Source organism: Terrapene carolina, unplaced genomic scaffold, assembly GCF_002925995.2.
Source record: "Terrapene carolina triunguis isolate 2854851 unplaced genomic scaffold, T_m_triunguis-2.0 Scaffold199, whole genome shotgun sequence".
NCBI lineage: Eukaryota > Metazoa > Chordata > Testudines > Emydidae > Terrapene > Terrapene triunguis.
Window position 1 is genome coordinate 2,450,156 of NW_020664550.1, and position 12,945 is coordinate 2,463,100.

The 12,945-nt window shown below is 44.7% G+C and overlaps 1 protein-coding gene and 2 non-coding genes across 5 annotated transcripts in view; 1 reads left to right on the plus strand and 2 right to left on the minus strand.

Annotated features, from left to right (window-relative positions):
* LOC112118429 (protein Mdm4) overlaps window positions 1-9,783 on the minus strand; it is a 29,818-nt gene extending 20,035 nt beyond the window's left edge. For all 3 annotated transcript variants that reach the window (XM_024216732.2, XM_024216731.2, XM_024216733.2), the window contains exons 1-2: window positions 9,665-9,783; window positions 2,766-2,872 (exon numbers count right to left, since the gene is read on the minus strand). In XM_024216732.2, the coding sequence (XP_024072500.1) occupies window positions 2,766-2,840 (75 nt within the window). In that variant the 5' untranslated portion in view covers window positions 2,841-2,872; window positions 9,665-9,783. The remainder of the gene's footprint in view (window positions 1-2,765; window positions 2,873-9,664) is intronic.
* Window positions 9,784-10,895: 1,112 nt separating this feature from the next.
* Window positions 10,896-10,968, plus strand: TRNAK-UUU. The gene has a single exon. It is a non-coding gene; the product is annotated as a tRNA-Lys (tRNA).
* A 295-nt stretch (window positions 10,969-11,263) lies between these two features.
* On the minus strand, window positions 11,264-11,336 carry TRNAK-UUU. The gene has a single exon. It is a non-coding gene; the product is annotated as a tRNA-Lys (tRNA).
* Window positions 11,337-12,945: the final 1,609 nt, after the last annotated feature.

Sequence of the window (12,945 nt, forward strand, 5' to 3'; positions counted from 1 at the left end):
TGAAATGGCTTCATAAGGCTGGAAAAACAAAAGTTCTGAAAACCAGTGGCAGGGAACAGCTCTTTCTAGCTTGGCCTAATTATTTCTGCTCAAATAAATCAGCTGGAAGCAACGATTCTGTCAGACTAATGTTATTTTTGAAAGAAAACAGGATTTATTGATTAAGAGAATCAATGATCCAGTCCAGTCCTTTCATTAGGCTAGTGGCATCTTGAAGTAGTGGGGTAGGTATGAGCTCTCATTGCACACACATGCTCTATTCCACATGGGTAAGAGATCATACACTGGTTAGAATACAAGCAGCAAGATGTGGTGGGAAGGGTTTTTGTACACAATACTCTATTGTTCTCCAAACACTTATCAAAGGCTTGTTCTATTGAAACACGCCTCTGAACCTCTTTCCTGCTGTAAATGGCCCATTATATCTTTTCTCCAGCAAAGGTGGGCTCAGCTGTGTCTAGCTAGCTCAGTGGTTTGAGCATTGGCCTGCTAAACCCAGGGTTGGGAGTTCAATCCTTGAGGGGGTCATTTAGGGAACTGGGGTAAAAATCTGTCTGGGGATTGGTCCTGCTTTGAGCAGGGGGTTGGATTAGATGAGCTCCTGAGGTCCCTCCAATCCTGATATTCTATGATCTCTCCCTATATAAATGCACTTGCAAAAAGCCCTCACTTCCTGAAAGGAGGGGGAGGAGGGCAACTCAGAATTCCCAAGCCCACTACACCCTAGCCTCAAGGTAGAGTTGGAATCACCAAGCTCCTGCCTGAGGAGTTTTGTTACTATTTGTCACCAACTAATTGGTCAAGAACTCAGCTGCCAGACAATACTCAGGCAGGAATTCATCCCACTCTTTTCAAATTCTAAGAATGCGTTTATCTTCGCCTTAAACTACTTTGAGCTATCTACTCCCACATCATTATCACTGCTAGATTCATTCTTAAAAAAAACCTTCCACCTTTTAAGATCAAATCAAACAGAGCAAGGAATGTCCAAACTCATGTCACAATTCTTTTCAACACCAGCCATTTTGTTAGGACATAACGAATTTAGCTCAATGAAAGTAAAAGCTTGTGCCAGTACTAATACAATGTTCTTATGAGCGCAATTAATGCAAGTACAAGACAGTTTTACTTCTCCAAGCTAAGGACCACTGTCGTTGATTTTTCTTCATTTTAAATAACTACCTCCTCACCCTCCCTTTTCTGTGTTTAAAAAAAAATTGTCTAAATTAATTTGAATATTTAAAATAGCACTTTAGCTACCACAATGAAGCCAAATTGGAGACGACAATGTTAGTTCATTCCATATTCCCCAAGATAATGGGTGTAAGCAGCCAATATTTCTGTACTAACATCAAAGTCTGCTTATTTATTTATAAATTTTCAGTAGAATGCACTGAATAAAGAAGCATGTTAATCAATTCTGCATGGGACTCAGATGGATTTTATAAATTAAGTATATAGGGGAGTTTGAGCCCCTTCAGAGGCTAATTTACACTCCCCGCCCCCAGCCAGACACATGCTCTTACCAATGAAACCGTCTTCAAAGATACAGCCCCATTCTTGTCTTGGAGAACCCACTCATCGGAGTTTGTAGACTGCATTTTTCTAGCCATAGCTCACACTGCAGATTTTTCTCTTTGACTGGCAGCCAACATGTTGACGCAGTGCCAGTTTTCCAGATTCCCACACTCTACGCTAAAGAATTGCCACGCTGGCTTTGGATAGCTTTCCTAAAGCAGTCAGGCTATGACATATTGGCACTCATTCCACCAATCCCCTGGGAATAGATTGGTATGGGAAACAGCACGTGTTCAGTGTTCAAGGTAGCTCCAAGAGAGAGAGATGTTATTGGCTTTATAAACTAGGTCACACAGATGAGTGTCTTTTCATATTCTGAGGAACTGCATAATTTAACAGTTCCATGTAGTCCAGAGTTTTTTAAAAAGGAACTCTGTGTGGTCCCATGTAAGGCTATCTCTACACTACCACTTATGTCAGCAAAATTTATGTCACTCAGGGGTATGAATAGCCCACTCCCCTGAGCAACGTAAATTATAAGAACATAAGAACGGCCCTACTGGGTCAGACCAAAGGTCCATCTAGCCCAGTATCCGGTCTTCCGACAGTGGCCAGTGCTAGGTGCCCCAGAGGGAATGAACAGAACAGGGAATCATCAAGTGATCCATCCCCTGTCGCCCATTCCCAGCTTCTGGCAAACAGAGGCTAGGGACATTATGCTGGCATAAACGCTAGTGCACACAGTGCTATGTCAGCAGGAGAGCTTCTCCTGCCGACATGGCTACTGCCACTCGTTGAGGGTGGATTAATTATGTTGCTGGAAGAGCTCTCTCCCGTGGACATTGAGCGGCCACACAAGAGATCTTATAGCAGCGTAGCTGCATCGGTACAGTTGTGCCGCTGTAAGCTTGCTAATGTAGGCATAGCCTAAATAAGGTATGAAGCCTGGAAATACACACATTATGCACTGTCCTGTGTGGCCAGTTTAACCCACCTCACTTTTTTCTCCACTATTTTAAATGTCAGTCCAATATTACCTATCTATCATCCATACCAGTGGCACTGGTAGTTAATGTTCACAAACCACTCACTTGATGGAGGACTATTCATTCCACCCTGTACAAAAGGCCACGTGCCATGAAGTCAAAGCTGCTCTAGGAGGGCTTCACTGGCCTTATTTTTAATAAGGAGAGAGGAAAGCCAAGAGAGTGTGTGTCTGGGAGGGTAGAGTGGGAAGGGGAGATTACCTGGTTAGCTTGTCCAAGTGCGATTCTGCAGGCATTCTCCGATGCTGGATACTGTTCAGAGGTCGAAGATGTCATTTTGGCAGTGAAGTAGCTGTCTACAGCATAAACTGAAACAACAACAAGGTTTTGTTTAGTAGCAAGTCAGAACCAGCAGGTCCTGAGTTTAACCACTTCCGTTTCTTAGAAGCTTTAGGAAATCAATCTTCCATGCACGTACATCCTAAAATCTAAAATTACTGTATCAGCCCATGCAATTGTTTTATAGTTTGCCAATAACCTGAGCAATCCAAAACCAATTCTCTCCTAGGTAAGTTAAACCTAGCTGCTCAGCTACCTGGTCAGGAAGCCTTGTAAGAGCAGCTGGGGCAGAAATCCTTCAGCACCCAAGAAGCATGTCTTCAATTTGCTTTTATGAAATTTACAATTTCTGTTCACTAACCATCTCAGGCTGATTTGCACTGGTGACACTCCCACCCACCTCCACCCACCTTCACTATGCTCTAGAAAAATCTTGCTCACTGGGAGATGAATACTAGGATAAAGTATTCCCACGCTCATCTGCAAATCCCAGACAGTTCTTTCTGTTGTGACCTGCCTGTTCAAAGACACAAAGTCTTCTGTGACATGTTGAGGCAAGTTCTTAATGAGTCAGAGTGGACAGTAACAGCTAAGTCACAGTTTTACCCCACTGGAAAGCCTTACAGACAATAGCAGCTTCATGAGTCAGCAAGGGGAGGTACAGTGGGTGGAAGAACTAAATGCTAGTGATTAAACTCCCACCCTTCAAATTGATGGGATCAACATAACAAAGAGCCCCAAATATAATTGGAGCCCTCATCCCCTTCACACCAAAGGACACACAAGGTTCTAAACAAATTCTATATGCAGATGCTAAAGCAACCTGGGATGGGAAGAGTTTGACCAAAGCAACAGTTCCCTTTTTGGTGCCTTCAGACATGTATGGTGCTATGAAGTTAGACTCTAACAGCCCATCTGTTTAGTCATAGTTAGGATTATTAGCCTTTACACAAGGAGACACAAGCAAGGAGCAATTGTCCAAGGTCACTGACACAGCTGGTCTCCTGAGTCTCAGTCCATACTCAACGCTTCTCCCGCTGACACAGCTTATGCTGCTTGCAGAGGTGGGTTTTTTACGTCAACGGGCATAGAGCATCTTCACAAGACTGCACGTATAGACACGGCCTAACTCTGCAGTGGAGACACATACCCTTTGGCCTGGTCTATGCCAAAAAGTTAACTTGACCCAACTCAAAAATCCACAACCCTGAGCAAGTGTATTTAAGCTGACCTAAACCCTGATGTAGACAATGTGAGGTCACTGAAAGAAGGAGGGTCGCAGTGCTTAAGTGTTTATATCTAGCTTCTGAGTACCATGGCTGAAAGGCATCTATCTGCAAGTCCAAATACGACTAAACTCTCAAAATTTAATGGCTTGCCATCTCATAGCTCAGTGGTTTGAGCATTGGCCTCCTAAACCCAGGGTTGTGAGTTCAATCCTTGAGGGGGCCATTTAGGGATCTGGGGCAAAAATCTGTCTGGGGATTATTGGTCCTGCTTTGAGCAGGGGGCTGGACTAGATGACCTCCTGAGGTCCCTTCCAACTCTGATATTCTATGATTCATAATAATTTTGATGAATACGACTCAGGAACACCATTTAAAAACTGTGCAGTCCACAAAACCAAACAGTTGTCACTCCATCCTACCAACATAATAGATAGTGCCCTGCAGCAGACCATTTTTGCGGATCACGGATGGATGCGGATTCAAATTTTATATCTAAAGCCCTGCAATTCTGCGGATATCAGGGGATCATTTTTGCAAATTGAGGATCAGATGCGGATACAAAGTAGGGCTCTAATAATAGATTTTAGTAGTGCAGATGGGACTCTTGCTGCAAGGTACTATTACAAACTAACAACCCTGCTTTAGCTGCTCTGGTACACACATCTCTGTGAGATGACTGCAGAAAATGGTACCAGGTTACAGGCATTTGGAGGGGAGAGGGTAAGCTTTTCTATTCTACCCAGCCTCAATGTATCCTCAAGGGCTTCAAGTGATACAGCACTGATATAAAGTTATGCAACAATATAAAGTGATCTTTCATTTTGTATAACCTATGTGACTTTAAATTAGTTAATTTTTGCTGTCCTACTCTCACTTAGAGTTGCATGCTTTTTATTCTTTGCTTTGACAAAGATTTATGATATTCCTTCAGGAACCGTGAAAAGACAGATTTTATTGCACAAGAGTTTTGTAATATATTACCTACCGTAACACAGGCAGTGACGCTGCATTTAAGACTTATTTGATTTAATTTTTTTTAAAGTACTGTAAGGTAAATTCAGATCTGCCATTAAAAAAAAATACTTTAAGGGGTCAGGCTTTGTTTGCAGAAGTCTTTTTTAAAGTCATGATATATCTGCCACACAGTAGGAATTTTGAGTTTATCAAGACACGTGAAGGACTGCCAATAAAAAACAAACAAAGCTAATCTGAGATAGATAACAATTAATAATTAAAACAACGAGGAGTCTGGTGGCACTTTAAAGACTAACAGATTTATTTGGGCATAAATAAATCTGTTAGTCTTTAAGGTGCCACCGGACTCCTCGTCGTTTTTGTGGATATAGACTAACACGGCTACGCCTCTGATAATTAATAATTAAGATATGCAAAAAATGATGCAACGTTCTTTTATTGCAAAACCGTTTTTGGGGGGGGAGGAAGAGGGAAATCTAGATTTATTTTCAAGTTGATTATTCAAAAAAATATAAATAAATAAAACCAAAACCCTGAAGCACTGGCAAATGGCTCTGCAAATCTTCCTAAATCAACCACCAACGACACAGTATTTGTCACCAATGATACATCTAAAAACCTACTGTAGACAAACATGTTTGCAGTAATCCTATCCTAATGGGCTTTTTTTCCCTTTGAAAGGGCAGGGCTGTGAGTGATTACTTTCTATAAGTCCTTTGAGTCTCTACACTACTTGATGAACAACAGAAATCCTAGTAAACTGATTTGGATTCAGACAGTCAAAGGGAAAAAAAATACATGGCACCATAATCTTTGATTGTATAACCCAGCCACCACTTTATTCTGGTAACACCTCCTTCTACAAGACAAGCAGGGACCTGTAGGAACTTAATTTATGCAAGTAGTATCAGCAAAGAGCTGCTTTTTTCCTCTGTCCTAAATCAAAGGCTTCTATATGCTGAAGAAATTGATCATATTTATTACTGTAGCTTAATAGGAATTGGTGATGAGTTTCTCATCTAGGTTTTATTTTTGCTTGTCCCTATCGTCCCTAGAACACCCTGATTAACAAACAATCTGTAAAATAACCGTTGACACCCAACTTCATATATACAAAGTACATATATAGGAAGTCAGTGGAATTTTTGCATAGGCAAGGGGGTCACTCGCAGGAAGTAGTTGCAAGATCATGGTTTTGAAGTTATTATTTGTATTTATAGTAGCTTCTAAAAGCCCCAACTGAGATCAGAACCCCATTGTGCCAGGTGCTGTACAGACAAAAAAAAAAAAACAGACAGTCCCTGCTCTGAATTATTTTCAGTCTAAATAGACAAAGAGACAAGGTTGGGAGGAAAGAGACACAGAGGAGAAGTGACTTGCCCACTGTCAGCACACGGCAGGTAAGTGGCCAAGCTGGGAGTAGAACCCAGGTGTCCTGACTCCCTACTCAGTGCCCTGTTCACTAGACAGTATTTCTCAACAACCGGTCTGTGGACCAACGCCAGCCCCTGAGATCTCCTGGACACGGTTCAGGAAGGCAGCAAGCCAGTCCCTGGTATCAAAAAGTTGAGAAACACTGCACTAGACCACATAACTGCCATACTTGCAACAACAGTAGATAGTTTCCCCACACACACTCATCTAAGCGAAGAGTGATTTTTTAAATTGATGTTGACCCACTGACTTGACTTGACAGAGGTCACATAGCTAGTCAGTGGCAGAGCAAGGAGGAACAGACTAGTGGTCTCTCTGACTTACAGTCCTGTGCTTTAAACACTACATCATGCAGCCTCTATTTTTGGGGATGGAAAACAAGACATGCTAAGATTATCCCCATTTCTTTCACTTTTACAAGTCACGTTTTAGCTGAGGGTTTTTGCAGCTACAAAATAGAGGTGGTTTTCTATGGCTGGCATTAACATTTCTATTTGCTCTGGGGTTATTTTTCTAGTATCTTTCAAAAGATGCTCAAAGGAACATGTCCCCAAAATCACTTCTTCCTTGCCCTATGGCTCTTAAATAATAGCAAAAGGAGAGAAATTGTGTCCATAATGGTATAACTCTAACGCATTTGGATATCAGTTTTGTATAGTATCTCTTTTACAAAATGTTTCAATCATCACTGAGATTTCCAAACAGAAATTTAAAATGAGTAGAAAATCTAGATTTTAAAAATAGATCCTTCCTTTATCAGGTGTGCATATTAAAGTGATCACGTGTCACATATCTTATCAGTTATAGCTTTGTAACTGATGTAACCAATGCTGTGCCAGATGCATTCTACTAGTCATTTAATAGACATGTGGTTCTCAGCCTCAGTTCCTTTTTCAATATGTCCCAGCAGCAGTGACACAGTAAAGGGAATCCCCTTATACTGAAGTCATGTCTTCCACAGGAGAACTTGACTGTAAGCAGGTACAGGCGTATTAGAACAGAAGTTTACATACTACAATACACTGAAGCAAATAGGTACCTTTGTTCCACTTCTAGAACAGTGTTTTAATACCAGCTTTCACTATGACCAGGCTCTGCTGTATATCTGTCTGCCAGTCTAACTCCACATACACACACTTCCAAAATATGCTCACTCACGCTGTCTAGACCAACATTTTTTGCTAAGAATTCCCCCAGTTCAACTTCCACCCATGCAGCTTCAGCGGTGGCAGCTCTATTGCAGGACAGTCACTGTCTAACCCTGCTCCAACCAGGTCTAGACTAAAGAGGCTAAAATGCCAGCGGAACCATTTCTGCATTAGCATTTCTACAACTGCTACCCCCAGGGGGCAGTTTAAATGCTTATTTATACACAAGTGAACTTGACTCACTATAGGCAGCATATTAGAGACACAAGGTGGGTATCAGGGACCAAAGGTCTTAAATCCTAATCCACAGGCTTCTCAAGAGATAAATGGTCCTGACCTGCCACCCAGTGTCCTTGGGGCTGCACAGCCAGTAATACAACAGTGGAACACTAATGAATGCTAGCTAGCACAAACAAAATTAGCCTAAAATCTACACAATATAGTAACAACACTCCACTCTTACAGATACAAAAAGGACCTCAAATCTGTCTAGATCTCACCCTCATTTAACATCACACTCCCTACTTCCCTCACCTATCTGCCTCCACCCCCTTTCCGAAAAAGATCTGGACTTCACATTTTTCTTCCGTTAAATTCAATCGGATGTATTTAGAAGCTGCTTCATCAACCCAAGTCACAATTAGCCAGACATTTGCAATACAGCTCATTTCAATGTAGCTTTTAAATAAGCCAGCTGAACATAACATCTTTTCAAAAACTCGGCACCAAGTTGGCAGTAACTGTTTCTGTTGATCATTTTGGAAGATATAGACAAAACTCCAGGAAGCAAAAAAGCACACTTTAAAAACAGACACACACACTTTATAACAAGACAGTTACGAAACTGCATGCTTTTCAGTCCCTCTTTTTTTAAATCCTTACTAATCCTTTCCTAAAATGCTTCCTTGTTTTTAAGTTGCACTTAGCAGAATGGCTAGTTCCTAAACTACAGATGGGCTTTTGCCAGCATTCATTTCTGGGCAGGCGTGCCAGCATCCAACGTCAAAATTACGGCGCATCCGATGACGTACAGATCTGCGCGCGCCCCCGCCTTAATTTTCCCTCCTAATCAGGCAGTAACATGCTCCTATCAGCAGTTCCTCCAAAGGCTGTCAAAGGTACCAAGTCATGCTTTAGGTAGCTGTTAGACATGTGACAGTTTAAAGGGAAAAAAGGGGGAAAAAACAGAAAACAGTAAACACAGAAACACTTGCCAAGTGCTCCTTTTATTGATGGACCAGGTATAGCAAACATCATCTAACAGCAAACCATACATCGTCAGACAACTGTCAGCACTCCCTAAAACTGATCACTGAAAAATGAAACTAACGATATAAATATTAAAATGTTCAGAAACACACATTAATTTCTGAATGGCAGAACTGTATCTGTCCTTGCCAGGGCTCTATTTTTACAAAGTCGCACTGAGTTTATCATCACTGCAAAACAAACGTCAAACAGCAGCACGGTGCCATCCACAGCTGTCTAACGCAAGACCACAGCAGCCCAAACGTGAATGTGCTCACTATCGGAACAAGGATGATTCCAGCCAGAAGGGAGATTTTCTTTTACATTAATGGATGTTGACACACACCTCAACACACCCACCCACACACAATGTTGAGCAGAAATACATCAAAGCAAAAGCCCACAACTTAAAATTTTAAATAGCAACAGCAGCTGTGCCAGGCTCGGGTCCCGCCAGTGCCCTCTGCGAGGTGTCTCGACAGCCAGACAGGTAATCCAGCCGCTACACCGCCTCCCACTCCCCTGGCCTTGCCACAACCTGCATCCCCTGCATGCACCTATCCCCCCAGCAGGGCCTGTCCCCCAGGCGGATATCCCCCCTCTCCCCACTGCCTGCTGCCCCCTGCCCTGCTGCCTCCACATCCCCCACCCCGCTGCTGCCCTTATGCCATGACCCCTGCTGCCCCCCCGCCCCAGGCTATGCCCTCTGACACCCAAGCCAGCAGGCTGGGAGCAGGACCCAGGCCTCAGGGCCTCCCCGCCCCTCCAGGCAGGTCCCCGGGCTCACCCTAGCGCTGCTCCATGGGCCCCAGCTCGCCCTTCGGCCTGAGGGGGCCCTAGGCCCCCAGTTGGCTCCTCTCCTCCATCTTAGTGGGGGGCCAGGCCTCCACTTCCCCTCCCAGCCAACATGGCGGCGCAGCCACTTCCGCAGGGACTGCGTGGGGAGAGTCCTGCTGGATGGACTGCGACCATAGAGAACACCGGAAGCCAAGCCTAGAAAGGAGGCGTCGGGGAAGCTCGGCCAGCGAGGCGCTTACCATAGAGATGCCAGGGGAAGAGCGGAAGTGTCCCAGCGCCGCCGCGCTGCTGGAGGACCGTGAGGGGGCAAGGGCACTGGGGCAGAGACCGAACTGGAGGAAGGAAAGTAACAACCAAACCTGGGCCCAACGTAAGCAGTGCACCCGGCCCAGCAGTGTGTGCAGATATCTGTGTCCTCACAGTCACTGTGCAATGCAATGCACCGTCAGTGTGCGCAGAGAGCAGTGCTCACCACAGCCACTGTGCAATGCAATGCACCCCAGCGTGTGCAGGGATCTCTGCCCCCCACAGTCACTGTGCAATGCACCCCAGCGTGTGCAGGGATCTGTGCCCCCCCCCCCCCCGCCACTGGGCAATGCAATGCAATGCACCGCAGTGTGTGCAGAGATCTGTGTCCCCCACAGTCACTGTGCAATGCAATGCACCCTCAGCGTGTGCAGGGATCTGTGCCCCTCCCCCCCGTCACTGTGCAATGCAATGCACCCCCAGCGTGTGCAGGGATCTGTGCCCCCTACAATCACCCCATGCAAAGTAATGCCCCCAAATGTGCCACCACCCTCTGTGGACACCAAGCTTGTTCTCTCTGCACAAAACCCTCGCCTTAAAATCTGTTACGAATATGACAAATCTTTCCTGACAATGCACTTGACATACAGAGATCACTATATGCTACCAGTCAACATGCAGCCAGCTCACGAGCAAAGGGGCTCCGGGCTCTAGAGGGTTGCAAAGACATTTTCTTTGATGCAGTGAGGACCCTCCTGGTCCTGGAACAGGGCTCGGCTTCCCGCACAAGCTTGGTTAGGGGGAGTTCTGCCCCTCATCCCCTGCACAGTTGATGCTCAACCCCCGTTCTCGTAGCGCAGCTCTCCCTCGCTTTGCATAATGCATGACCAGTCACTACCAGTGGCTACTTTGCTGCTCAGCCCCGCCTCCAGCTTAGCTCTTTTACCTCTTCCAGTGGCTCACTTCACTAAGGAGCCCGGATAGCTCAGTCGGCAGAGCATCAGACTTTTAATCTGAGGGTCCAGGGTTCAAGTCCCTGTTCGGGCGAATTCTGCGTTTTTGGTTTTTTTTTTTTAATCCCCTTTCGTTTATTTTTCAGTCTCTTTTTTCCTCTCTGCCTTCGCCTGTGTTGTTTCTCCTGCAACAGCCGCTGCAAAGCCCACGACCCTGTTAGACTCCCACTTTGGCCGACGCTCTCCGCACTGGGGGCGCCGGGCTAGTGCACGGATTTGACATAGGTGCCTGCTCTTTAAAAAGACATCGGGCTTTTAAAACCGTTGGGTTTCTAGTTTGTAACGCTGCTCCCACTGTATTGAACGGCCCCGTGATGCAAAAGCTTCTGCGCCCGAACAGGGACTTGAACCCTGGACCCTCAGATTAAAAGTCTGATGCTCTACCGACTGAGCTATCCGGGCGCTCTTGAGAGCATGGCTTTTCCTGCACTATACATGGTGCTTTGCAAACACTGCTCTGGCTTTCTAGTTCTGATTTGCACCAGCCCTTCCAGCCATTCCACCCTGTCTGGAACTGATGGTATGATGGGGATCTACGTTTGCACCGTGCTGGGACTATGAAAATTAATTAATATTATTATGGCAATTCTAGCCTCTTCTGCATTTTCATGCACATTGAAAATAAGTGGGACTAGGCACATAGGAATTACCATCTCAGTTCAGGGGCTGTCTAGCTCAGTTTTCCATCTTCAACAGTGGCCAGCACCAACTGCCCTAGAAGAAGGGGTAAGAAACCTTGCAGTGGCAGATGTAGGATAATCCCAGGGAAAGATCTCCCTAATCCTTTATGAAGATCAGTTTAAACCCTGAAACGTGAGGTTTTTAATCTCTATCAGAAGTCTTTGTCTGCTTTAACTTTTATAGCCGGCCATTCTTGTCATCTGTATAACCTGTCCCCTTTTGTTAATTTCCTGATGCACTGCTCCCCACCCACCCCAGTCCTTGGTGCCTGACCCTGGGAGCCTTGGGGATGAGAAGTGCTATATAATTGTAAGGCATCAATATACCGCTGATGATGATACATATCTTTGTAACAAAGCCTTGCAAATTGCGCTTATAGCCCCTGGCCCTCTAAAATCTTCCCATGTTTAAAACAATGAAAATATAACACATAGGGATTTCCATCTTCAGTGCGCTGAACAGATGCTGATGAATCCTTTGACTCACAACATTTAAGTCACATCTTTACATACGAATAAATCAATATTGAACAATGCTGAATAATATTTTTAAACTAGGCACAGCACAAGCACAACATGGGCAGAGGCAAGCCAAGATTCCTCTAGCTTTACCCCAAACTGGGATGAAATGGGAGATCTGCCTCCTAATCCAGCAAGAGGTTCTATTTAAGGAGAAGGGATGGGGCCTAGCAGCTAAGCAAGGGGAGTTTATTTTTCATGTGATTAAATCATGAAGCATCAGTAAATGCAGGGAGAGCTGGCCAGTTTGAATGCCATTGGGTTTGGAGTGTCTCAGATTAGGAGACAGGACTATTATGAGGTGCCTTTGCCTGGAATCCAATCAAGTGAGTCATGGACATTTAGTATCATAGGGGTTATACTGATTGTGACGGGTTGGATCACAGAAACCCCCTTGGGAGCTGCCAACTGATGTGCCAAGACTACCCCTATTCCTGTTTTCCCTGCCATCTCAGGACTCCAGTACCCTGTCTTGCTGAGCCAGACACTCCCGTCTGCTCCAACAAAGACCCAGGGTCTGAATTACTTGCCCCAAAGCTGCAGGTTTACCTGAAAACAGCTCACAGAAGTGTGCTTGTCTTTAGCACTCAGATGCCCAACTCCCAATGGGGTCTAAACCCAAATAAATCCGTTTTACCCTGTATTAAGCTTATGCATCTTGTATGTCTCCAGGAAGACTTCTTATGTGGATTGGAGCATTCCAAGATGCATTGTTCCCCAAGTGCTTCCTGATCAGGTACTTAACCTTGCGAATTCCTTCCTAAAGAAGCTGACCAAATGCCTCACAAAGCTTACTTAGAAACCAAGCAAGT